We start from the raw sequence: 23,890 nt of genomic DNA on the forward strand, positions 1-23,890 counted from the left end.
AGACCCAGCACGGCCAAAAAAACCAAAAAAAACCCCGTAAGTCATATTTTCAGTTTTCTAATACATAAGGTAGCAGAAATGCCCACAAAATTATTAAATACCCTCTATCATCCCCCAAGGGGCTGCTGGAGCTGCTAATATTGGCACAGGTAAGAAGAACTCATCTTACTGGTAGAAGTACTACCTGCCCCTAAATATGGTCAGTGCTCTGGGAAAACCCACAGCCAGGACTGTGGGACATCTGAAGCTGCCTTTAGGAAGGTTGAGAGTATGGGCCAAATCACACCTTTAAATGCCTCCTGTGTGTGCTTCCTCCTCCCATCGTTTTTCTATAGGTGAGATCAGAGTTTAGAAGATCAAAACAGGAGAATATAGTGTAGGGAATGCGTGCATATTTTTGTAACGTGTGTGGTGGTGGGGCGATTTCGACAGTATTCCCATGTGACTGTCAGGGGACAGGGGTGGAGGGCAAGGGCTGACTGCACAGTAGCGTTGCTCTGCTTTCCTCTGGACAGTCTTCAACTCCTCCAGGGTAAACCAAGGGTCTAGAGCAAAACTTTAGGTTTAATGTACAGCATGATGACTCGTCATTAATACTGTGTTGTATATTTGAACGTTGCTAAGAGAATAGATCTTAAAAAAGTCCAAAAAAAAACCTTACGTAGGTTTACCAGGCTTACTACTGCAAAAGTTAAAGAGAATATTCAGAGAATTGAAATAGACCATAGGATTGTAGTTTTCTTTCCACCCCCATGATGAAATGTGATTAAATAATAATTCTTGCTGCAATGTTGACCCTAATTACATGTCCTCTCCATCTCTGACTCTCTACAGTCAAAAATTAAATTCACCAGTCCTCAAAAGTGAGCAATTTTCACAGTCCTCACTCTGCTTTCTCTGTATATGGCTCCTTAATCTGACATGGTTTAAAGGCAGCTCCCACTTCTCCCAGGAGCACAATATTCATGATTGGAATGCGCCAGCTTGCGGGGAGGTCCAGGATTCCTTGGGACAAAGTAGGGCTTTGCAAATGCTCTAGAAGGAGTGAACATCTGCACCAGAGCCTGGTTAACACCTACTGCTCTTGAGTTGCAAAGTAAACCCCTAGTCTGGGCTGGAAGCCAGTCAGGCTCCAGGCAAGTTGCTGATGGCAGATCACCCCGCCTCCGACCCCTACTTTGGGTTTCTCAGTGGTTCGACTTTGCTGGGCTAACAAATGGTGAAAGCTTTCTATAAAGTATTTGAGCTAAACAGGACAACTGGGTGCTCAAAATACCAGCTAAAAACACAAATTCTTTACCTAACCGAACATAATGTTCTATTTTCATTGTAGATGAAATGTTCTATTTCATTTGTTCCTATCTTCATGTTCTATTTTCTGACTATAAGTTTGTTCATACTCAAAATTGTCTACAATTGACTGGAATTAACTTATGAGAGAACGAAATGACATGAGTCATACCCACAAGAAACACTCCCACAGAGAAAGTGATGCTTTGTAGAATATTTGTAAAACGAGGCGGTTTAAGTCTGAAATCTTCCTTAAGTCTGAAATTGAAATCTTCAAGACAGGTTAAGTCTTCAACACTGACTCTCACTGAAAAACATGATTTTAATTTACAAAAGACAAAGTGGGTATACATTTGTAAACATTTATTCTCTTGAACTGAAAAAGGCTTGCATCAGCACACATTGTACAGCCTTGCGAATTGAAAAAAAGGTTCCTTGTTCATAAGTGCAATGAATCTTTGACGTCCAGTGATCCGCTGCCAACAATGAAAACACATTCTAAACCACTTGAAGAAGTTTCCAGCACTCATCAAATGCATTTCCTCAGGTGACAAAAAAATCCACAAGGAAGGGAATGAAAATAAGTGGCATTTAATTATTGGAGGGAGATGTAGAAAAAAAGTGGACGTATTTTCCTGCCTAGAATGATTCCTATTCCCCTTTGAACCTAAGTGGTTTGATTAAGAGGCATTAAGAACATAATTTACTTTACCCTTAATATTCATACGACCTAAGTGAATAAGGAAAGGACCCTACGAGGGAGTTCTGTATTTTCTGGAAATTGTGTCTGTGTTCAGAGATACAGGGGAAGAGTAATTTTCTATTTGTGGGGTCTCCTTAGTCACCCTCCAGCCCCCCAAAGACAGTGCATGGTTGTGACTTGGTTATTACACTCCTGCATTCTTTTTCCCCCAAATTCTATGTTGGGTCACACTGTGCTGGCTGCAAAAAAAGAAATACAGGTTGCAACTGTTTGTAATCATTTTGAAGAATAATTTGCTGTACAATAGAGCTTTGGATCTGATACAAGAATTCAGAAATAGAAAACAAAATAACTATAAAAGTTAGGAGGCAGTTGAACAGCACTTCCTCAGAAAAAGCTGCTAACTCTGTATCATTCCGATGTGGATTCCTACAGTCATTTGGGGTGAAATGTGTATCTTCCCCCCTTTGCTGGATCACCGGCCTGTCTTCAGAAGTTGTTAACGCCACGACCACACATCCTAGGAGTCTCTATCATGTTAACAGAAGCTCCAAATACCAAGCCAGTTAAAGATGGGCGAGGACGGGGGAATCACAAAGGCCGTGGGTCCAAGGGGGCTGTTACTGAGAACTTGCCCTTTCCAAAATGTGAAAGTCATAGTGCTTCTTGCTCGTTCTCAGCTTAAACTTGTTAACCGAGTTAATCTGTTTCTTCAGAGCATTCTGCGCGGCGGAGATGGAGGGGAATGTGGCTAAGACAGTGTACGTGGAGGCCAAGTCACTGGGTTTAGAGCGTTCGGGGTTGACAGTGCCGTCCCCGCTGCCACAGCAGAGGGGGTGACGACGCGGCTGGGGCTGGGACTGGGGGTCCCGGAGCCACCGGATCTTGGCGCCAATTTTAAAAAGTTCCCCAAAAAGCTTCTCGGCTTCCACGCGAGTTATTCCATCTGGTAGTTCAGTAATTTCCAAGACCTTCCCAACAACTAGAATGGAAAAGGTGTACAATTAATAACCCCTGTTACCCACAGGTGGGCAAAAAGTATCACAGACCCAATTATGACACAGGAAAATGAACACAGTTTTCTGAAACCATTCAAATCCACAGAGTTATACTTGTTACGGCCGTCTTCTAAACACTTCCTACCTACTCCTCAGGCGGCCACACTGGCAGCCTCACGTGCAAAACGCAGCCTGTGCAGCGGCGTCTCCAAACTAGGTGTGTGATCCTGGGCACACAGTTTCCTGAACTTTGAATTCCCATTGTAAAACTGCACAGGATCTTGAAAAGAGCACCTGCCCTAACGCCCCCAAGGCTGTTGAAAAGCGAGTTAAGGTACCGACTTGAAAACACCCTGCCATAGAAAGGCAATGTATTTGTTCGTTCAGCCTATCGCCTAAAGGGTGTAAGGACTATTTCCTTTCTCAAAGAATACAGAGGCAACGCGTTTCATTCTACCTGCTCCTCCCTCACATCTCTTTTGAATCCCTTTGGTTCCTTCACCCCTCCTAAACCCACCTGTACCTCAGTACTCTCAAATTCTGAAATGAGACAGAATCAAAAGAACACGTTCAAGAACCCTACATTATAGATGGCATAATTTTCTAAGGCTTTGTTCAGGACTCTAGAAGAGGAAAACCCGTTTCTGTGGGGTGGCAGTTTTACAGACTGTCAGGCCAGCAGTATGTAGAACCACATCCGGATGCCGCTTGGGGACACACCTGCTTCTCCTGCACCAAGGTCGGTGGATGCAGCTTTTTTAGCTTGTTTCCTTCCTCGGTTTCCATGCCTGTTGCCAGACTGACCCTGAAAATCCACAAACATGAATAATAAGGTTAACGATGCTGCAAAATGTGACTGCAATTGTTCGACCGCTTAACGCATAACCATACTCGGTCTGGGTTTTCTACTTCAGCAGAAAAAAACCCAGTTCCAGGCCCTCTGAATTCTGCCTCGGCGGCAGTGGCACTTCGGCCTGTCACTATCACCAGTCACAGTCTTTTGTAAGTGAGAGCGCCCAATGGCCTCCACCGCCCCCCGATATCTGGACTGCGCTCAGGGACCCCCGCTCCGCCAAGCAGCCCACCACCTTCTCCCTCACTCTGCTCTCGGACAGGCCAGGGCAACACCGAGACATCCACTGGCCCAGGCACACAGTTCTCCTTAGTGCGGTGCCAACTCGGGGGCCAGGGCACTCCACACGCCCAGCAACAGAAGCATCATGCTCTGCCAACAAAGCCCAGGAGGTCAGACAGCTGGATCTCACACCTGTTGGGCTGGAATGTGTCCGTGCAGAACAGCAGGAGGGTTGTACTGCAGGGGCTGGCCAAGTAACGGGTATCTGGCATCTCCTGAAAGTTGATAAAAAACGATTTTTACGTTTTCCTCGGGTATGAAGTACTTCTCAGTTTTCTCAACTGTCTCAGGATGAGACGGGGAAACATGTTTAGTAGAATACAATAGTGTAGGTATTGACATATTTTTGTAAAAGAATTAAAAGCCTCCATCTAGCCTTTAAAGAGCTGGGGTAAACTTCTGAAAGGACTAAGGACTAAAAACAATGGTTATGAAGGAGGTTAAGTGGTAGGAGCTGGGTAGACAGGTTAGCATGGAGAGAACAGCTCTGTAAACCTTAACATTCTATGCGAAATCCACCAAAGTAACTATAATAACTCATTACGCCCACTTGAGATGCTAAAATCCACACTTTTCTCTGATGATTAAAAATTAACAGAAGTTACATTTCAGGGGATGGAAAAAACCTTGGGAAAACATGAAGCTCTCTATCTCTCCAAATTCATTATTAATTACTATAAACATATGCATTTATACATATACATATCCTCATACAAACATTTTTCTAGGCTTAATCAATGGGTATATTTACATTCTAGGTCTTGGGTCTGTTCTTAAGCTCTCTTTAAATGAAAGTCTTTAACAATATTTATAATGTAACCTTGCTTAGAAAGACTGGCATAGTTCCTCAGTGTTACTCATGAGCAAGCAACCCCCTCCTAAATCAACAAGTGCGGGATAGTCAGGATGGAGATACTCCAATTATTTTCTTTCACGCATGAGTGCCTAAAAGTCATCCCATGGAAAGGGCTTCATAAATGCTGACTGCAAAAGCCTTGTCCTGGAGAATAATGTTCTCATTTGTTATATCCTCATTTTATTTTAACCGTAAGTCCCCAAATGTAGCACATTCAGTGTCTGGAGAAGGGTTATGGGTAGCTGCTAGGACAGCATCTTCAGGAAATCATACAGTGCTTCTCCTGACAGTTTCCTAACAGAGAGAAGCAAGGCGTGAACCTCCTGCCACTCTGTGGGGCTCTTTTCTGATGAACGCTTTTGGGGTGCTTGGGCAGCTCCCTGGCAGAATACACCCACGACATACTTGCCCTATCCCAAACAATAGCTGAAGGGAAGATATGACATGGAGGTTTAGCACTGAGATTAGAGATGCAATTTTAAGCATGAAGATGTATGAAAAACAGTTGCAAAGAAGTCAGAGTTAAGTTCAGGCCTAGGGAGCAGCATTCTTTGCACATACAGAGATGAGACTGTAGTCAGCAACAGCCAGAGACCCCTCCTGGTAGGCTACATTGCCACATACTGTTTCAATCCACACACTGTTTCAGTTTATTTTTTTATAACGTGCTTTATTTTTCTAGTTTATTAAAGTTATTGGCTTTGTAAAAAATGTGGAAATAGAGAATTATAAAGGAGAAGTTAGAGACCACCCTGGTAATTCCATTACTTCTAACATTTTGGTGTGTATCTTTTCAGTCTTGGTTTTATGTATGTGTGCTTACACATGTATATATGTGTGCATTTTATAATTCTTTTAAAAACCTGAGATATAATTAACGTAAAATAAAATACACATCTTTAGTGTTGGGTTTGATGAAATCTAACAATTGTAAAAGTTCATGTAACCATGACCCAAAGAGATGAGTATTTCCATCTCCTTGGAAGTTCCCTCAAGCTCCTTTTCAGTCAATTGCATATCTCATTCACACCACAATCTGAGTGCTAACATTGTAGCTTAGTGGCCTACAGTTGGATTTCATAAAATTAGAATCGTGTCTTCTTTTTGTGTCGGGTTTGCTTTTCGCTTAACACGGCTTGGAGATGCCTCCATGTTGCTGCATGCCAGTGGTTTGCTCTGTTCATTTTTATTGCTGAGTTGTCAGGAATACTACAATTTTTTTATCCAACCTCCTGATGGTGGACATTTGGGTCATTGTCCAGCTTGGGCTGTTGTAAGAAAATAAGGTTGTTATAAATGTACTTGTACAAGTCTACACAGACATGTTTTCATGTCTCTTGGGCAAATACCTAGGAGTGGAACTGCTGCACTGTAGGGTAAGTGATTAACTTTGTACGGAACTGCCGAATCCTTTTCCAAAGTGGTTATATCATTTGACACTCCCACACCATGTGTGGAAATTTTGGCTGCTCTGTATCTTCACCAACATTTGGTTTTGTTAGTCTCTTTGATTATAGCCATTCTAGTGGGGGTGAGTGGTATTTCACTGAGATTTTAATGTTCCTTTCCCTAATGAATGATGTTGAGCACCTTTTCAAGGGCTTATTAGACATCTGTTTATCTTCTTTTTTGAAATGTCCATGGAAGTTGTTCTTTTTTTTTTTTTAAACATCTTTATCGGAGTACAATTGCTTTACATTGTTGTGTTAGTTTTTGCTGTATAACAAAGTGAATCAGCTATACATATGCATATATCCCCATCTCTCCTCCCTCTTGCGTCTCCCTCCCTCCCACCCTCCCTATCCCACCTCTCTAAGTGGTCACAAAGCATGGAGCTGATCTCTCTGTGCTATGCGGCTGCTTCCCACTAGCTATCTATTTTACACTTGGTAGTGTATATATGTCAATGCCACTCTCTCACTTCATCCCAGCTTACCCTTCCCCCTCCCTGTGTCCTCAAGTCCATTCTCTATGTCTGTGTCTTTATTCATGTCCTGCCCCTAGGTTCTTTCAGAACCATTTTTTTTAGATTCCATATATATGTGTTAGCGTATGGTATTTGTTTTTCTCTTTCTGACTTACTTCACTCTGTATGACAGACTCTAGGTCCATCCACCTCACTACAAATAACTCAATTTCATTTCTTTTCATGGCCGAGTAATATTCCATTGTATATATGTGCCACATCTTCCTTATCCATTCATCTGTCAATGGACACTTAGGTTGCTTCCATGTCCTGGCCATTGTAAATTAACTTGTTCTTTAAAAATCACTCACTGTACTATGACTACTTCCCCTCTTAATGATTCTTTAAGACATTATTTTTAGATTACTGTACAGGATTACTTATATGGAGATATATATATATCCATAATCTAATTAATCCTTACTAATAGACATTTAGATTGTTTTTGAACTTTTCTGGCATAGAATAAACTCTTCTGTGCATAAACCATTGTGTACATTATCCTTAGGATAAATTCCAGGAAATAAAATTAATGCTTTCCATGTGATTTTATAATCATCTGCTTGAGTTTCTGTTCCTCCAACTAGACTGAGGGTTGATGACGATGAGGCCTTGGCCTTATTCATCTTTGTACATCTGGGGCACAGTAAGTCCTCAACATTTGTTGAATAAATTTTTGAATAAACTCTTGATATATTAGTCTAATATAGAAATTAGAAATACAAAACAGATATCACATTGCCTATTACTACTACAGAGGAATGGAGCTGAAGAATAAGTCAGTCATTTTAATTCATCATGTAATTATTACAAGTAATTAATAAATTAGTAATTAATTAATTAATTTGTTGGGGTGGGGGGCCACGCTGTGTGGCATGCCGGATCTTATTTCCCTGACCAGGGATTGAACCCGTGCCCCATGCAGTGGAAGCATGGAGTCTTAACCACTGGACTGCCAGGGAAGTCCCAGTAATTAATTATTAATTGTGATGAAACCTTAAGGTTAGGAGAGTGAATGGTAATAAATAAAAATGCCTGAGTGAGGTAAAAATGCAGTCCTGTGGAATAATGAAAGGTAGTGGTACCAAGTAAATCACAAAGTGACTGGGAATGGATGTCCTAAAATTCTCTGTGGCTGTGACTAGCTTTGTGCACACTTACCTTGCCCAGGGACAAAGGGTCTAGAAAACTGGGGTATGATGGAAAGTGGCGGTCCAGAGGGACGGATAGTTTTCAGGGCGGACAGCTGAGCTGGTGCTGGCGACTGAGCTGGTGAAATAATGGGACTACTGAGTTGAGGACTGTGCTGCAATTATATCAAGAAAACAGGTCAGCATTTTAGGCTTTTTGCAAATTTCCTTTTGGACAGAAATTTTTACTCTTTCAGATTACAGATATGTACTTGTTACACCACTGCAATAGGTACTTTGTTATTAAAAAAATTATAATAGTATAGAAATTTATAATTTCCGATTCCTAAGGATAAACACTGGTAAACTGTTTCCATGCACATGCATCCATACATCTGTTTTACAAAAATGGAAACAGACTATACATCCAATTTTTGAATCTTGCTTTTGGACCTTTACAATAATATTGTAGATACTTTTCCATCAGAGAACATACACATCTACTTCATTCTTTTTTTCATATTAACTGTTTATTTTAAACTTCATCCTTAAAACAGTTGCAAAAATAGTGCAAAAAATTTTCAGATTTCCCAATGTTAATATTTTATTATATTTGCTTTCTCTCTCTATATATAGTTACTTTTTTTCTGAACTATTAGAGAATGAGTTGCTCACAATACCACTCTATTCCAAAATAACTAGTGTCTATTTCCTAAAAACAAGGACTTTTTCTTATATAAATAACCACAGTGAATTATCAAAATCAGATGACTAACGACATATCACATAATTTATATAATTTATTCAGATTCTGCCAACTGTCCCACTAAGGTACTTTATAGCAGAAAAAAAAAAGAAAGAAAAACTTCCTCCTTCTAGTACAGAATCCACTGTAAAATCAACCGCTGCATTTAGTTGTCTTATCTCTTTAACCTTCTTCACCTAGAATAGTCTGTCTTTCTTCTCTCTCATGATTTTGACATTTTGAAGATCAGTTTCTGAAGGTCACTCTGAAGACCAGTTATTTTGTAGAATGGCTCTCAACTTGGGTTTGCCTACTGTTTCCTCATCAAAAAGCTTATGATATACATTCGGGGAAGGGAATTCCAGAGAAGTGATGTTGTGTCCTTCTCAATGCATCCTGTGAGAAGGTACATGCCATCCATTTGTCACCACAGTACTGGTGATGTTTCTTTTGACTGCTTGGTTAAGATGGTGTCTGCCAGGTTTCTCCGTTGTCAAGTTACTATTTTTTCCTTTCTAGTTATAAATGTCTTGTGGGAAGATCATAATATCTGTGAACAGAGTCAATTTTACTTCTTCATTTCCAATTGGGACACATTTTATTTCTTTTTCTTACCTAATTGCATTGCCTAGAACCTCCAGTACAATCTTGGTTGGTGAAGATACTTCGTATGATATTTACCTTTTAAAATCTGTTAAGGCTTGGGGACTACCCTGGTGGCACAGTGGTTAAGAATCTGCCTGCCAATGTGGGGGACACGGGTTCCAGCCCTGGTCCAGGAAGATCCCACATGCCGCAAAGCAACTAAGCCCGTGCGCCACAACTACGGAGCCTGTGCTCTAGAGCCCACAAGCCATACTACTGAGCCCGTGTGCCACAACTACTGAAGCCTGCATGCCTAGAGCCCATGCTCTGCAACAAGAGACGCCATAGCAATGAGAAGCCTGCATACTGCAATGAAGAGTAGCCACCGCTCACTGAAACTAGAGAAAGCCCACACACAGCAACAAAGACCCAATGCAGCCATAAATGAATAAATAAATTAATTAAAATAAATAAATAAAATCTGTTAAGGCTTTACATGTGGCCTAACAATAACATCTATCCAAGAGGATGTGCAGTGTGCACCTAAGGGGAATGTGTATGCTGTTGTTGTCAAGTAGTCTGTGTATGTTTACTAGATCTAGTTGGTTCATTGTGTTTAAGCTAATTTTTTTACTTATCTTGTCTGGTTGTTCCATCCATTATTGAGAGTAGGGTATTACGTCTCCAACTATTAATGTAGAACTGTCTATTTCTCCCTTCAATTGTGTCAGTTTTTGCTTCATATATTTTGATGGTCTGTAATTAGGTGTGTAAGAGTTTAGAATTGTTATATCTTCTTGCTGTATTGAACCTTTTATTAATATATAACGTTCTTTGTATCTTGTAAAGTTTTTGGATCTGATATTAGCATAACCACCTCTGCTCTCTTGGTTATGATTTGCATGAAGTATCTTTTTTCATCCTTTCACTTTCAATCTATTTGTTTCTTTGGATCTAAAGTGAGTCTCTTGTAGACAGCATATAGTTAGATCATGTGTTTTTATCCATTCAGCCAATCTGTCTTTTGATTGAAGATTTTAATCCATCTCCATTTAAAGCGATTACCAATCAAAGGGGATTTAATTTTATCATTTTGCTATTTGTTTTCTGTATGTCTTATAGCTTTTCTGTCCCTCATTTCCTGCACTACTGTCTTCTTTTGTGTTTGCTTGATTTTTTTGGTACTGAAATGTTTAAATTCCTTTCTCATTTCCTTTTGTATACATTCCATAGCTTTTTTCCTTCATGGTTACCTTGGGGATTACACCTAACATCCAAAAGTTAAATATAATGCTCAAATTTGAATTTATACTAGCTTAACTTCAATAACATACAAAAACTGTGCTCCTCTGTCTCTACCCCCTTTGGTTGTCACAAAATTACATCTTTATACTCTATGTGCCCCAAAAAAACTTATAATTCATTTTTTTTTTTGGCCGCACCACATGGCACGCAGGATCTTAGTTCTCTGACCAGGGATCGAACCTGTGTCCCTTGAAGTGGAGGCACAGAGTCTTAACCACTGAACTGCCAGCGAAGTCCCAAACTTATAATTCTTTTAAGTGCATTAGTCTCTTAAATTATGTAGAAAACAAAATGGGGAGTTAGAAATCAAAGTTATAATAACACTGTCTTTGAGATAATAATTGTTTAAAAAATATTAATCTCTTAATTCATGTAGAAAGCAAAAAGTGGAATTATAAACCACTGGAACAATATTACCAGCTTTTATAATTGCCCATGTACTTAATTGAGAGCTTTTTTCCCCATATGGCTTCATGTTATTGTTTAGCATATTTTCATTTCACTCTGTGGGACTCCTTTGACAACTTCTGGCAGGGCAGATCTCAAATTTTGTTATCTAGGAATTCTTAATTTCTCCCTCACTTTTCAAGGACAGTGTTTTTTTTTTTTTTTTAATTATTTATTTATTTTTGGCTGCATTGGGTCTTCATTGCTGCACATGAGCTTTCCCTAATGCCGGTGAGTGGGGGCTACTCTTTGTTGCGGTGCGCAGGGTGCGTGGGCTTCAGTAGTTGTGGCTCGCGGGCTTCAGTAGTTGTGGCTCGCGGGCTCAGTAGTTGTGGCTCGCGGGCTCAGTAGTTGTGGCGCACGGGCTTAGTTGCTCTGCGGCATGTGGGATCTTCCTGGACCAGGGATTGAACCCATGTCCTCTGCACTGGCAGGCGGATTCTTAACCACTGCGCCACCAGGGAAGGCCTTGAAGGACAGTTTTGCTAGATATAGTATTCTTGGTTGACGGTTTTTCTTCTTGTAGCACTCTGAAGATATCAGCCTGTTGCCTCCAGTCTCCAAAGTTTCTGATGAGAGATCTGCTGATAATCTTTTTGAAGATCCCTTATATGTGATGAGTTGTTTATTTCTTGCTGCTTTTAATATTCTGTCTGTCTTTGTCTTTCTAAAAATCGATTACAGTGTGTCTCAGCGTGCATCTCTGAGTTCACCTTACTTGGAGTTTGTTGAGCTGCTTGATGTTTATATTCATGTCTTTTATCAAATTTGAGAAGTTTTCAGCCATTATTTCTTCAAATATTGTCTCTGCCCCCTTCTCTCTTCTCCTTCTGAGACACCCACAGTGTTTATGTTGGTCCACTTGATGGTGTTCCATAGGTTCCTTATGCTCTGTTCACTTTTCTTCATTCTTTTTTGTCTGTTCCTCAGACTCGAATCATTTACATTGTCCTATCTTCAAGTTCTCTGATTCCTTCTTTTGCCTGCTCAAATTTACCAATGAATTCCTTTAGTGTATTTTTTCATTTTAGTCGTTGTATTTTCAGCTCTAGAATTTTTCCTAAATGGCACAGAAATTTATTTAATAAGTTACCCACTACTGAATATCAAGACTATTTTCAGATTTTCAGTGCTATGACAGAGAAGAAAGAAATATCCTTGCAAACATATTCTTGTATGTTTGTTCCACAATTTTTACTAGACAAAGTTCTAGAAGTGAATTTGTGAATCAGAGGCCTTCCACATTTTGAAAAATGTCACTAAACTGCACTCCAAAAAGAGCTGCATCAATCAATTTACCAAGAGTCACAAGACAGTTTACAACTGGATATATTTGCCAACACTGCAAATTAATAGTCTTCCTAAATATCCCAATTATACAGATAAAAAACTATTTTTATATTTTTATCTGTTTAATGGCCATTAGCCATTTATAGTTTGTGAGCTAGCCTATAAGTGACCTTTGCCTTTTTTATTTTGATATGATTTTGTCATGTACATTGACAAATTTTTTTAGTTTGTCTTTAAAAAAAAATTAAAAACCTTTCAATGTTGTAAACAAACTTTGAAGTATATAAAAACTTTCAAGTATATAAAAGTATATACTATCATGGATAGATGAGTATAACAAATTTCCATATACTCATCATCCAGCTTTGATTCTGATATCCCCTGCTTTTTCTCTCACTAGACAATTTAAAGGAAATCTCAGATTATCACAGCATTTCACTTGTAAATATTTCAGTATATAAATACTTCTATCTAACAGATAAGAACTATTACAAAAAACCCACCTTTATCATACTAACAAAATTAACATATTTAACTGTCCACTTTTTGCACCAAAATGTCTTTTGGCTGTTCAGTATCCAAGGAAGATCCCCATATATTGCATCTGATTGTTATAACTCTTGAGTCTCTTTTAATCTACAACAGATTCATCCTTCATTTAAAAATGCCATTTATTTGTTAAAGAAATAGGCCAATTTATCCAATAAAATATTCCACTGTACATATAAATTGCTTTATATTTTCTTCCTTTATTTTCTGTAAATTAATAGCTAGACTTAGAGAGGCTTGATTAGATTCAGGTTCAATTTTTTTTTTTTTTTTCCTGCACTGCACGGCTTATGGGATCTTAGTTCCCCGATCAGGGATCAAACCTGTGCCCCCAGCAATGGAGGCTCAGAGTCCTAACCACTAGACCTGCCAGGGAATTTCCAGGTTCAATATTTTTGACAAGAGTATATCATAGGTGATGCTTCTAAACCACATTAGGAAGCAAATAATGTTTGGTTGGCCCAATTTAATTGATGCTACAATTGAACAGTTGCTTCAAGTGCTGTCTGCCTAATCTACCCATTTTAAAGTTCCCCATATATCTCTTCCTAATGTTTCTGGCATTTGCTGACGATGTTTCCCTGTTCATTACTTTAACAGGATTCCAAAATAGTGATTTTTAAATTCTATCATTGCTTTTAAATTTATTAATTGTTAATTGTATTTCTTCTATGATGAAGAGCATTCCCTCATCAACTTTCTGGCTACAGTAGAATACAGTTCATATGGGAAAGGTAGGATAACAGCTTAATTCATTTTCTTTACCAAATTTCAGATCTAGTTTATCTTCTGAATTTTTAAATAAAAAAAAATTAAATTATGCAAATGCTGGGAAACATATTTAAATATTGAAAAAAATTGTCTGGATATAGAGAATGTTCAAACTTCTTTACTAATTTGTTTGAGAAGATTTCAAACTCGGCATCAAGCCTAATAGGTTGGTCAATCTTATGTAACTAAATATTGAAAGTTTTAAAATTATAATAAAAGAAGCATCTTACCTGAACAATATTGTCTATACTGCTAAATTCCACACACTTCTGTCCTCTCTGGTGATCACAGTAATATTTGCTTTGTTTCCACAGTGGGGGTGAATGGGCACGAGATTGTGGATTGTTTGGTACACTGAGCTGCATCATCACCATTCCGCCACCAGCTGGTGGAGGTGGCACAGCTGAAAATCAGAATCAGGACACTGCAATTAGCAAACTTTAGCAAATAGCTGGTATCTTTAAACACCAAGATAATGGCAATAATTTTACATCTCTGAACAAAATTTTACTGCTATTTATGCAAGCCAGATTTAAACTCTAATGCTTATACTACAAGTGCTGTGTTTAAAAAGACATTGAAATTGACTCTGTAGACCTAAACATCTCACTTATCCTAAACATAGTAAGTCAGGAAAGTCCAATTATCTACAACAAGACCTAGTATAGGGTAGGACAATTGCGATATGATCTATAAAAGTGCTTAATTTTTAAAATAAATTCATTTTCAAACGAGCATTATTCTAAATACATAAAGGAACACTCTGGGAAAAATTAGTATCCTACAGAAATTTTGACATACAGAGAAAAGTCGTCTTTTGAGTGAATCAGTTTCATGCGGTGGGAAAAAGTTTGGGATATAGGAATCAGAAAGCACAATTTCAGTGCCCTGAAATGTCCTATAACTCTGGGGAAATTATGTTTCCTTTTATTGTATTTTCTCGTCTGAAAAAGGCTAGGAAGACCTCCTTGGCTGACTTTAAAGAGTTATAATAATCATATGCATGTACAAACACTGCTAGCTCTACAGTACATGTGGACTACAGTAGCTACCTTCTTATCTGATTTATTCCTGCCATGGCACTGGTACTGCAGCACTACTAGTATTAGGAATGTAACTCTGCCACTCGCCACTTCAGTGTAAGGTAAGGTGCCCTGTGCCCCACCCCCAGGGCCACTGTTTGCATTGCAGTAATCGTAATGGTAGTTTCCAATTCCCCAGAAATAGCACCACCCTGACCTGGCTAGGCACACCACAGAAGGGCTGACTGCTTAGGAACATCTCAGGTTCTCCTTGGCCACAGCAGCCCATGCTGATGCAGCCACTGTTACTCATGTATTTGATAATCATTTATTGTTTCTCTGCTTCTTTGAGATTACATATGTCAACAGATCATTACAATAAAATATGATAAAGGATTGTTTAAGACACTATGGAAGCAGAGAAAATGAAGAAACAAACTCTGTTTTAAGGACTGAGGAAGCCTTTGCAGAAGAGGTGATTTCTGAGTCAAACTTCAAGGATAAGCAGGATTTTGGCAAACTGGATGGCGGAGAGGCATTCCAGGCGGAGGGAAGAACAGGTACAAAAGTATCCTTGGCATGAAAGAGCATGGTATATTCTACAAACAGAGTTCTGTATGACTTGAGCATATATGTATAAATAGAAGGCTTAATTGCTAGGGAGTGTAGATGGAGAATCTATGCAAATTTTTAATTCAGAGGAATGACACGAAGAGACATCTGTTTCAGGACAGTGATTCTTGAATTGTGTATATATGTGTGCATGTGTTGTGGGGGAGGAAAGCTGGGCGTGGGGGCAACATGAAATAAGCAAAACACATGAGAAATTACTGTGAAGAAGACATGAAAAGAACTGACCAAAAGTAGAGGCAGTGAGGAAGGAAAGAAGGTACCAGCTTTGAGGAAATGGTGAAGGCTGAGTGGGAAAGGGGAGAACGGAAGAGAGTTATAATTTTGCCATTTGTATTGGTCTCTAGACAGGTGAGGAAAGGGAGGCAGGAAGAGGGAGAAATACTAAATCTAGTGCCTCTGACACATCCCTGAGTAGGAATGTCCAGCAGGCAGTTGGCTATGTGGTCTTGTCTTGGCAGAAATAAAATTTGGGAGACACTGGCAAAAAAAACCCGAGGAAGTGGTTGGCCTTCCGAGGAAGAAGCTGAAGAGTAATGAGAGGAAGTATCCCAGAGAACATCAGTACTTATGAGGCAGGCAGGAAGGAGAGCCTGAGGAGGAGAATCGGAGAGCAGCGGCAGTGGTAGCAGGGGAGAAGGAGGAAGTGGATGGAACCTGTTAGCTCTGATTGCTCATGGCGCCCTGCATACTCTGGGTACATCTCAGCATCTAACAAGTTGAAAACCTTTTTCTAGAAATGTCCAAGGAACTGATTTCTCAAATGGACAGACCATTGCCTTCTTTTTTTCCAATTGTCTATTCATACCTGCACACTGGTGGCCTTGAAGCTGCTGGGAATTGCATGGTGAAGTAGTTCGAGGCAACTGTACTTGCTCTGATCCTGGAGGTTGCAAGTAACTTACTGAGGAGCTATGGGGGAAAAAAATCAAGCAAACACAAAAACACAGCACAATGAGATGGAGATGACTGTAAAGATTCTTTGAATGAACAGTCCTATAAATTTATTTAAATAAAATTATTTTTCAAGTAGGTCAGCTTAGTAAAAGTCAAAACTAACTCTTTTCTAAACTGAGAGTTATAAATAATTACTTTTTGGATAAAAATCACTTTGTTTTTGACAATAACACAGACTTTTAAAAATAACTCCTGATTTCATTGCTCTTATTCTTTTACAACGTACTCTAAATAGGATTTTTGTACTGTTCAAATAATTATTTTAAAAAGAAGAAAAATAACTCACTAATTTTACAAGATAAAAAGGTACTTTATTTGGAGCTCACTAAGCTATATTTTAGAAGAGAGAATATGCAGTTAGACAATGATGAGACTCAGAAAAAAATACTTTATTCCCTAAAAAATGTGCTAAGGACATAAGGTACTATTTAAGGAATAAACAACAGACCATGATTCTGACATATTCTACCGGAAATACTGACAAAAATAGAAGGCTGTTATTGTAAAACCATTAAGCTATTACTGTATTTTTCAATGGTTAGTCTTTGAGAATCAAACTAATATGGGATTTGTCATAATATGTCTTTAAAGTTTTCTCCATTTAGCAATTTCTTTCAAGAAAATAGTGAAAATCATACAGCAATACTGTGAATTCTTTCTGAGAATTCTCAAGGAATCAGGAATCTTAATTTATTATAAAACCCTGTTACCACCCTTTTTTATCATTTAAATTAACTTTCTTTACATGGTATTTTATTTCTTAATCTAGCTTTAACAACTTTTTGCATTTACATCTCACATAACTGCATCAAAAATACTACATTAGATCCAAGTACTGAATTACAGAAAATATAGGGAGACATGTTAAACAACACCATGATGACACAATCAGTCAAATCCAGACTCTGGGACACTCTACAAGACAAATGTGTGAAAACATAAGCAGTATTTGTGAGGTAGCTGGTAATACAAAGACCAATTGGTTATTAGATATAATTAAGAAATTAACTGTTAAATTTTTTAGAATGTGAAATAGTACTATTAAGTTAAGTAGGTTTAAAAAAACCTTTTAGGGATACCTATACTGAAATACTCGTGAATGAAATAATATGATACCTGGGTTTATTTCAAAATAATATGGGAGGAGGATGAAACAGAAGTTTAAATGAAAACAGATTATTCATTAGTTGATAAATGTAGAAGCTAAGTGATAGGTACATGGGGGTTCAGTACACTTCTGTTTACAATTACGTGTATTTAAAAATGTCTGTAGGGACTTCCCTGGTGGTCCAGTGGTAGAGAATCCGCCTTCCAATGTAGGGGACGTAGGTTTGATCCCTGGTCCGGGAGCTAAGATCCCACATGCTGTGGGGCAACTTAAGCCCGCGCGCCTCAATGAGAGAGCCCAAGTGCTGTAAACTACAGAACCCATGTGTTCTGGAGCCCTTGTGCCACAACTACAGAGCCTATGTGCCCTGGAGTCTGCATGCCACAACTAGAGAGAGAAAACCCGCATACCACAACTGGAAAGAAGCCCACATGCCACAGCTAGAGAGAAGTCCACACGCTGCAAAAATGAGCCTGCGCACTGCAACCAAAAAAAAAAAAAAAAAAAAAAAAGAAAGAAAAAAAAAAGATCCTGCACACCACAACAAAGACCAGAGGCAGCCAAAAAAAAAAATAGGGTGTTCCCTGGTAGCGCAGTGGTGAAGAATCTGCCTGCCAATGCAGGGGACATGGGTTCGATCCCTGGTCTGGGAGGATCCCACATGCCTCAGAGCAACTAAGCCCAAGCGCCACAACTACTGAGCCTACACTCTGGAGCCCGTGAGCCACAACTACTGAGCCTGAGTGCCACAACTACTGAAGTCCGCGTGCCTAGACCCCGTGCTCCACAACAAGAGAAGCCACTGCAATGAGAAGCCTGCGCACCGCGACGAAGAGTAGCCTTCTCTCGCTGCAACTAGAGAAAACCCGCACACAGCAACAAAGACCCAATGCAGCCAAAAATAAATTTATTAAAAACAAACAAACAAAAACATTAAAAAAATGTACCAAGGACCTTAAAAACAGTCACATCTTTTGATCTATTAATCCCGCTCTAAAGACCCTATAAAAATAAAGAATTCAAGTTGCTCACCAGGGTAAATAAATTATTGTATATTCATAAAATCAAACATTAAAAATTATATTTACAAAGAAATTTTTAATGATGTGAAAAACCCTACACCACATGAACAAAAAATATCCAATAGGATCACAACTATGTTGAAACTACATACGAAGACTTCCCTGGTGGCGCAGTGGTTAAGAATCCGCCTGCCAATGCAGGGGACGTGGGTTTGAGCCCTGGTCCGGGAAGATCCCTCATGCCATGCAGCAACTGAGCCTGCGTGCCACAACTACTGAAGCCCATGTGCCTAGAGCCCGTGCTCTGCAACAACAGAAGCTACCGCAATGAGAAGCCCGTGCACTGCAACAAAGAGTAGACCCGCTCGCCGCAACTAGAGAAAGCCTGCACGCAGCAACAAACACCCAACACAGCCAAAAATAAATAAATACATAAATAAACTTATTTTAAAAAACCAAAAAAACTACATACGAAAAGAAGAAAGATTGATAGAATAATATGAACATGACAGTAGCAGTCAACTTAGGGTTGTGGGTATATTGCTGATTCTTGATACTTCATACTTTTTGCATTTTCCAAAAATGCACGTGTGCATTTAATAATTATAATCACTAAACATACTCTATGAAAACTGCCTGAAAAGTTCAACTTTTAAATGCTGTATCAGGGATTTAATATCAACTAATAATCTGAATCTCCTTCAGAAGTCTTCAGAAGTCACAGTATGCCCTGTGAAGACAATTACACTGATCTTCTGAAATATAAATCACCTTCAATTCATTTGAGGGGTAGACTTCAGTCAGGTTTGCTGTCTCCGGAAGAAAATATTAGCTTTCTGCCTTATAAGCTTTTTGTAATTCAAGGTGACTTCTACCTTATGTATTTTTGTGATGAGGATATCTAGCTAGGACAATATAAACAAACCCTCAACCAATTAGAATTTGACCAAACTATATGCTCAATTAATGAAAATAAATGTCAAATAAAACTTTTATTGTACAATATTTGGAGTTTTCCCTTACATGCAAATGGCCAATTTTTCTAGGCTTTCTGGTTAAATGTTTATATTCCTAGAAGTATTCATTTATAGCTCACCTATTTCCAATGTGAAAGATTAAAAAAAAACTGAGTGTACTAAAAAACAGAGAAAAGAAAACACTTAAAAGCAAAACAGAAATGGTGTAGGGACATTTGGGATAAGACTGTTGTGTTCACTGAGAACCAAATCTACTTTGTGTTTCCTGGCAGCTAAGACAAATCGGTGAACCCAGAGGATTATAAGACTCTGCCAGGATGATAAAGGAAGCAAACATTTAAGCCTCTGGCAGATGCTGGGTTACAGGCACATCATAATTGTATTCTATGATGAATTTAAAGCATGTAGTTAATTATAGAGGAATTTAGTCCTTTGATAGAAGACATGAAACGCAGTTCATAATTTTACCAGGAAACTGAGAAGCTGAGGGGGAAATCTTGCCTAAAGAGAGGATTACTTCCTGTTAGAAAATAGGTAGGATGTAGAATTACTTGCAGTAAGGGCTAACATTTTCCTTAAAACGAACTTTGTATTTTTCAAGCACTTGAATGAGACCCAAGGGTCTGCGCTGCACATTTCACATAAAAGATGCCTTTGGCTTGAGAAATATAAGGGTAGCTATTATCAAACACAATCAACCACAAAGATATCTGTGGTGCTCCTGGGAGAATGACTGAGTTTGAGAAGGGCCATATTCTAACCACCCCACTAGTGTAAACGGTTATCATCAAGCAGCTCTGTTAGTGCAGAGCTAACGGATATATCACGTCAGTAGCTCACTGAAGTGGTAGAAAACATTCACCAAACAGTAATTTTAGCTTTAGCACAGCTGATCCTAAGGTGCTCTTCTCAGCAATAACTTAGCTGCTTATTAAGTCTGTGAGACCATAAAATTGTCACTGGCACTGAGGACAATGCTTGTACGCCTGTGTGATACAGCTGAAGAACAGGTATCCCATTCCTCAAACAGCTTCATAAAATCTTTCAAATTTAATTTCAAAAGACAGGATGCCAGAATAGTATAACTTCTTATTTTTTGAATCAAATTTCACCAATTAGAGACTGACTTCTGGCACAACAGCATGAGTTTACCGATCTGCTCTCCCCACTGAAAGTGGTGAAAGCTATAAAAAAGCAACCACTGAAACCCTATGGAAATGATCCTAAGGATGAAGAGCAAACTAGAAACATCTATTCAAGAACATGTATGAAAACTCAGTAAGAAAAGTGAGTTTGGTATTTGAACCAATACTACTCCTTCCTGCCCCTCCCAGTTTAGTGAGGTACAGACTCTACTCCAGACAGCTGTAGCCAAGAACACAGAGCTCCCTCTCCCCACAGCACCAGAGGGAGGGTTTCTTCCTAGGAGGAGTGGCATGTCAGCTTTCTCATCCTGCCCTTAGGTACCTGTTGCTGAAGCTAAATCTGGGGTGAATGAGGGTGAGAGGTGGGAACTCCTTTCTGCCCAACCTCCACTTGTACAACAGAGGATCTACTGTGGGTGTGATATGCAGAGAATACTGGGGCCCTGGCCTGATCACCCTTGCCCCAGCTCCTGAAGTGGTGATTTTTCACACTAGGAGAGGTAAGCCAGTGATCCTAGGCTGTGGTCTCCCCACCCTCTACCAAGTGCTCAGCTCATAGGATAGGGTGTCACTTTTAGAGAAGCTAATCACTGTCCAAATCCCCAGCTTCTGAGCCCTGGCTCAGAGATTTTTCCGGGGAGAAAAGAGGCTATAAAACAGCACCTAATGTATTCTCCAAAGAACTGTCTTTTTTTTTTTTAAATAAATTTTATTTATTTATTTATTTATTTATTTATTTATTATTTTTGGCTGCGTTGGGTCTTCACTGCTGTGCGGGGGCTTTCTCTACTTGCGGTGAGCGGGGGCTACTCTTCGTTGTGGTGCGTGGGCTTCTCATTGAGGTGGCTTCTCTTGTTGTGGAGCACAGGCTCTAGGCACGCGGGTTTCAGTAGTTGTGGCTTGTGGGCTCTAGAGTGCAGGCTCAGTAGTTGTGGCGCACGGGCTTAGCTGCTCCGCAGCATGTGGGATCTTCCCGGACCAGGGCTAGAACCCGTGTCCCCTGCATTGGCAGGCGGATTCTTAACCACTGCGCCACCAGGGAAGCCCTCCAGCTTTTATTAATTACAAATAATACTGCAGTAAACACCTTTAGCATTATCTTTGCACCTTTGTGCTGGTATTTCAACCAGATAGATTTCCAGAAATAGAACTGCTGGATTAAAGGCAGATTCTTAACCACTGCACCACCACGGAAGCCCCAAAAGAACTGTCTTTAATTGCAACAGAGTGGGACGAAGTTCAAGCCTACAGGTGCTTTCAGGAACAGTAATGATTGTGGTAAAGACAACTGGGAGGAGATTCAAGATTCAGGCTAAACTGTAGGCTTGCTAGTTTGCAAGAGGGAAACAGGTAAAAAGACAGCAGGAATGAGCCTTCCTTATGTCAGAATAAAAATCAAATATTGACTACAGAAACTTTTTCTTCAAAGGAGACAGATTTTGATTGAATTACTTTGTAGAGCAATTTATGAGTCAGTGCATTATTGAAAACAACAGAGTAATCAGCTAGCAGTTAGTGGATGTTGTCAAGGAAAAAGAGAAACAGAGTCCAACCGAAACCACTGTGATTCCAGGATGACTATGAGAATACCCAAAAATAGGTTTCCCTGCTTGAGGAAAAAAATCAGAGGCTGAACATTTGCTGGTGGTGGGAGGTTTAAACAGACTTCATTAAAATAATCAGTCAGTCACTAAACAAATTAACAAGTGAACAACAATAACCAGACCTGCTACAATACATTATCTAAGATGTCTAATTAAAAAAAAAAATTACAAGGCATGAAAATAAACAGCAAAGTGTAACCCATACTTTGGATACAAGCAGGGAGCAGAAACTGCCTGTGAGAAAGAACAGATTTTTCACATTTATCAGAAAGGCCATAAAGTAGCCATTATAGACATGTTCACAAAACCAAAGGAAACCATGCATAAGGAAGTAAAGAAGCAATGGTGACAAGGTTGCATTAACAAATAGAGAATACTGGGACTTCCCTGGTGGTTAGGAATCCGCCTGCCAATGCAGGGTACACGGGTTTGAGCCCTGGTCCAGGAAGACAGATTAAAAGAGATTATATAAGTTAAAGAACAGAGAGAAAAAGGAACACAGAAAAAGGAGCTTCAGAGAAATGTGGGGTGTTGTTAAACAAACCAACACACGTATAATGGGATTATCAGAGAGGAGAGAAAGCAGCAGAAAAGACATTCCAAGAAATAATGGCTGAAAACATCCCAAATTTATTGAAAAACAATAATCTACTCATCCAGAAACCGCAACAAACTCTAAGCAGAATAAATGCAGAGATCCAAAGAGATACCATCATAAAAATGCTGAAAGTCAAAGACACACAGCAAGAGAAAAATGACTAGTTACTTATAATGTAACCCCAGTAAGATTAACAGCTAACTTCCCAGCAGACAAGATGAAGGTCAGAAGGCAGTGGGAAAACATATTCAAAATGGTCAAGGGAAAAACCTGTTAACAAAGATTCCTATATCCAGCAAAGCTATTTTTCAAAATGAAGGCAAAACTAAGACCTTCCTTAGTAAATAAAAACTGTGAATTTGTTGACGGCAGACACACTTTACAATAGGCACTAATTAGAACAAACACAAAAAGATAAAGAGTACAGTATTATGGACTGAATGCTTGCATCCCTCCCAAATTCATATGTTGAAACCCTAACCTCAATGTAATGGTATTTGAAGATGGGATCATGAAGAGGTAACTAGGTTAGATGATGTCATGTGGGTGGAGCCCTGGTCCAATGAGATTAGTGCTCTTCTAAGAAAAGACATCAGAGAACTTGCTCTCCCTCTGCTTGCACAGGCTGAAGAAAGGCCAAATGAGCCCACAATGAGAAGGTGGCCATCTGCAAACCAAGGGGAGAGCCCTCACCAGATACCAACCCTGCTGGTACCTTGATCTTGGATTTCCAGTCTCCAGAACAGTGAGAAAATAAATTTCTGTTGTTTATGCCACCCAGTCTATGACATTTGGTTATGGCAGCCTGAGGAGACTAATACAACCAAGAACGGTAATTATGTAATTGGAAAGACTGTAGAAATGCATATTTTCCCTCTTTTCTTCTGATTTTAGAGGCAAGTGTATAAAATAATATGTATATAATGTAATGTTGGGCCTATAACATATAGAAATGTAACATATTTGCCAATAATAGCACGAAGGATGCGGGTGGGAACAAAGCTGTATGGGCTAAGGAAATGCCTACTGATGGTAAGGTAATAGTTATAACAATGTA

At 39.3% G+C, this 23,890-nt stretch overlaps 1 protein-coding gene across 16 annotated transcripts in view; it reads right to left on the reverse strand.

The window, feature by feature from the left end:
* Positions 1–1,638: 1,638 nt before the first annotated feature.
* The window catches only part of R3HDM1 (R3H domain containing 1), a 191,586-nt gene continuing 169,334 nt past the window's right edge, over positions 1,639–23,890 (reverse strand). For all 16 annotated transcript variants that reach the window (XM_059927575.1, XM_059927587.1, XM_059927580.1 and 13 more), the window contains 6 exons: positions 16,231–16,334; positions 14,001–14,173; positions 8,110–8,254; positions 4,259–4,341; positions 3,712–3,796; positions 1,639–2,975 (listed from right to left, as the gene is read on the reverse strand). In XM_059927575.1, coding sequence (XP_059783558.1) covers positions 2,614–2,975; positions 3,712–3,796; positions 4,259–4,341; positions 8,110–8,254; positions 14,001–14,173; positions 16,231–16,334 — 952 coding nt within the window. In that variant the 3' untranslated portion in view covers positions 1,639–2,613. The remainder of the gene's footprint in view (positions 2,976–3,711; positions 3,797–4,258; positions 4,342–8,109; positions 8,255–14,000; positions 14,174–16,230; positions 16,335–23,890) is intronic.

Source organism: Balaenoptera ricei, chromosome 7 (genome assembly GCF_028023285.1).
Source record: "Balaenoptera ricei isolate mBalRic1 chromosome 7, mBalRic1.hap2, whole genome shotgun sequence".
Taxonomy (NCBI): Eukaryota; Metazoa; Chordata; class Mammalia; order Artiodactyla; family Balaenopteridae; genus Balaenoptera; species Balaenoptera ricei.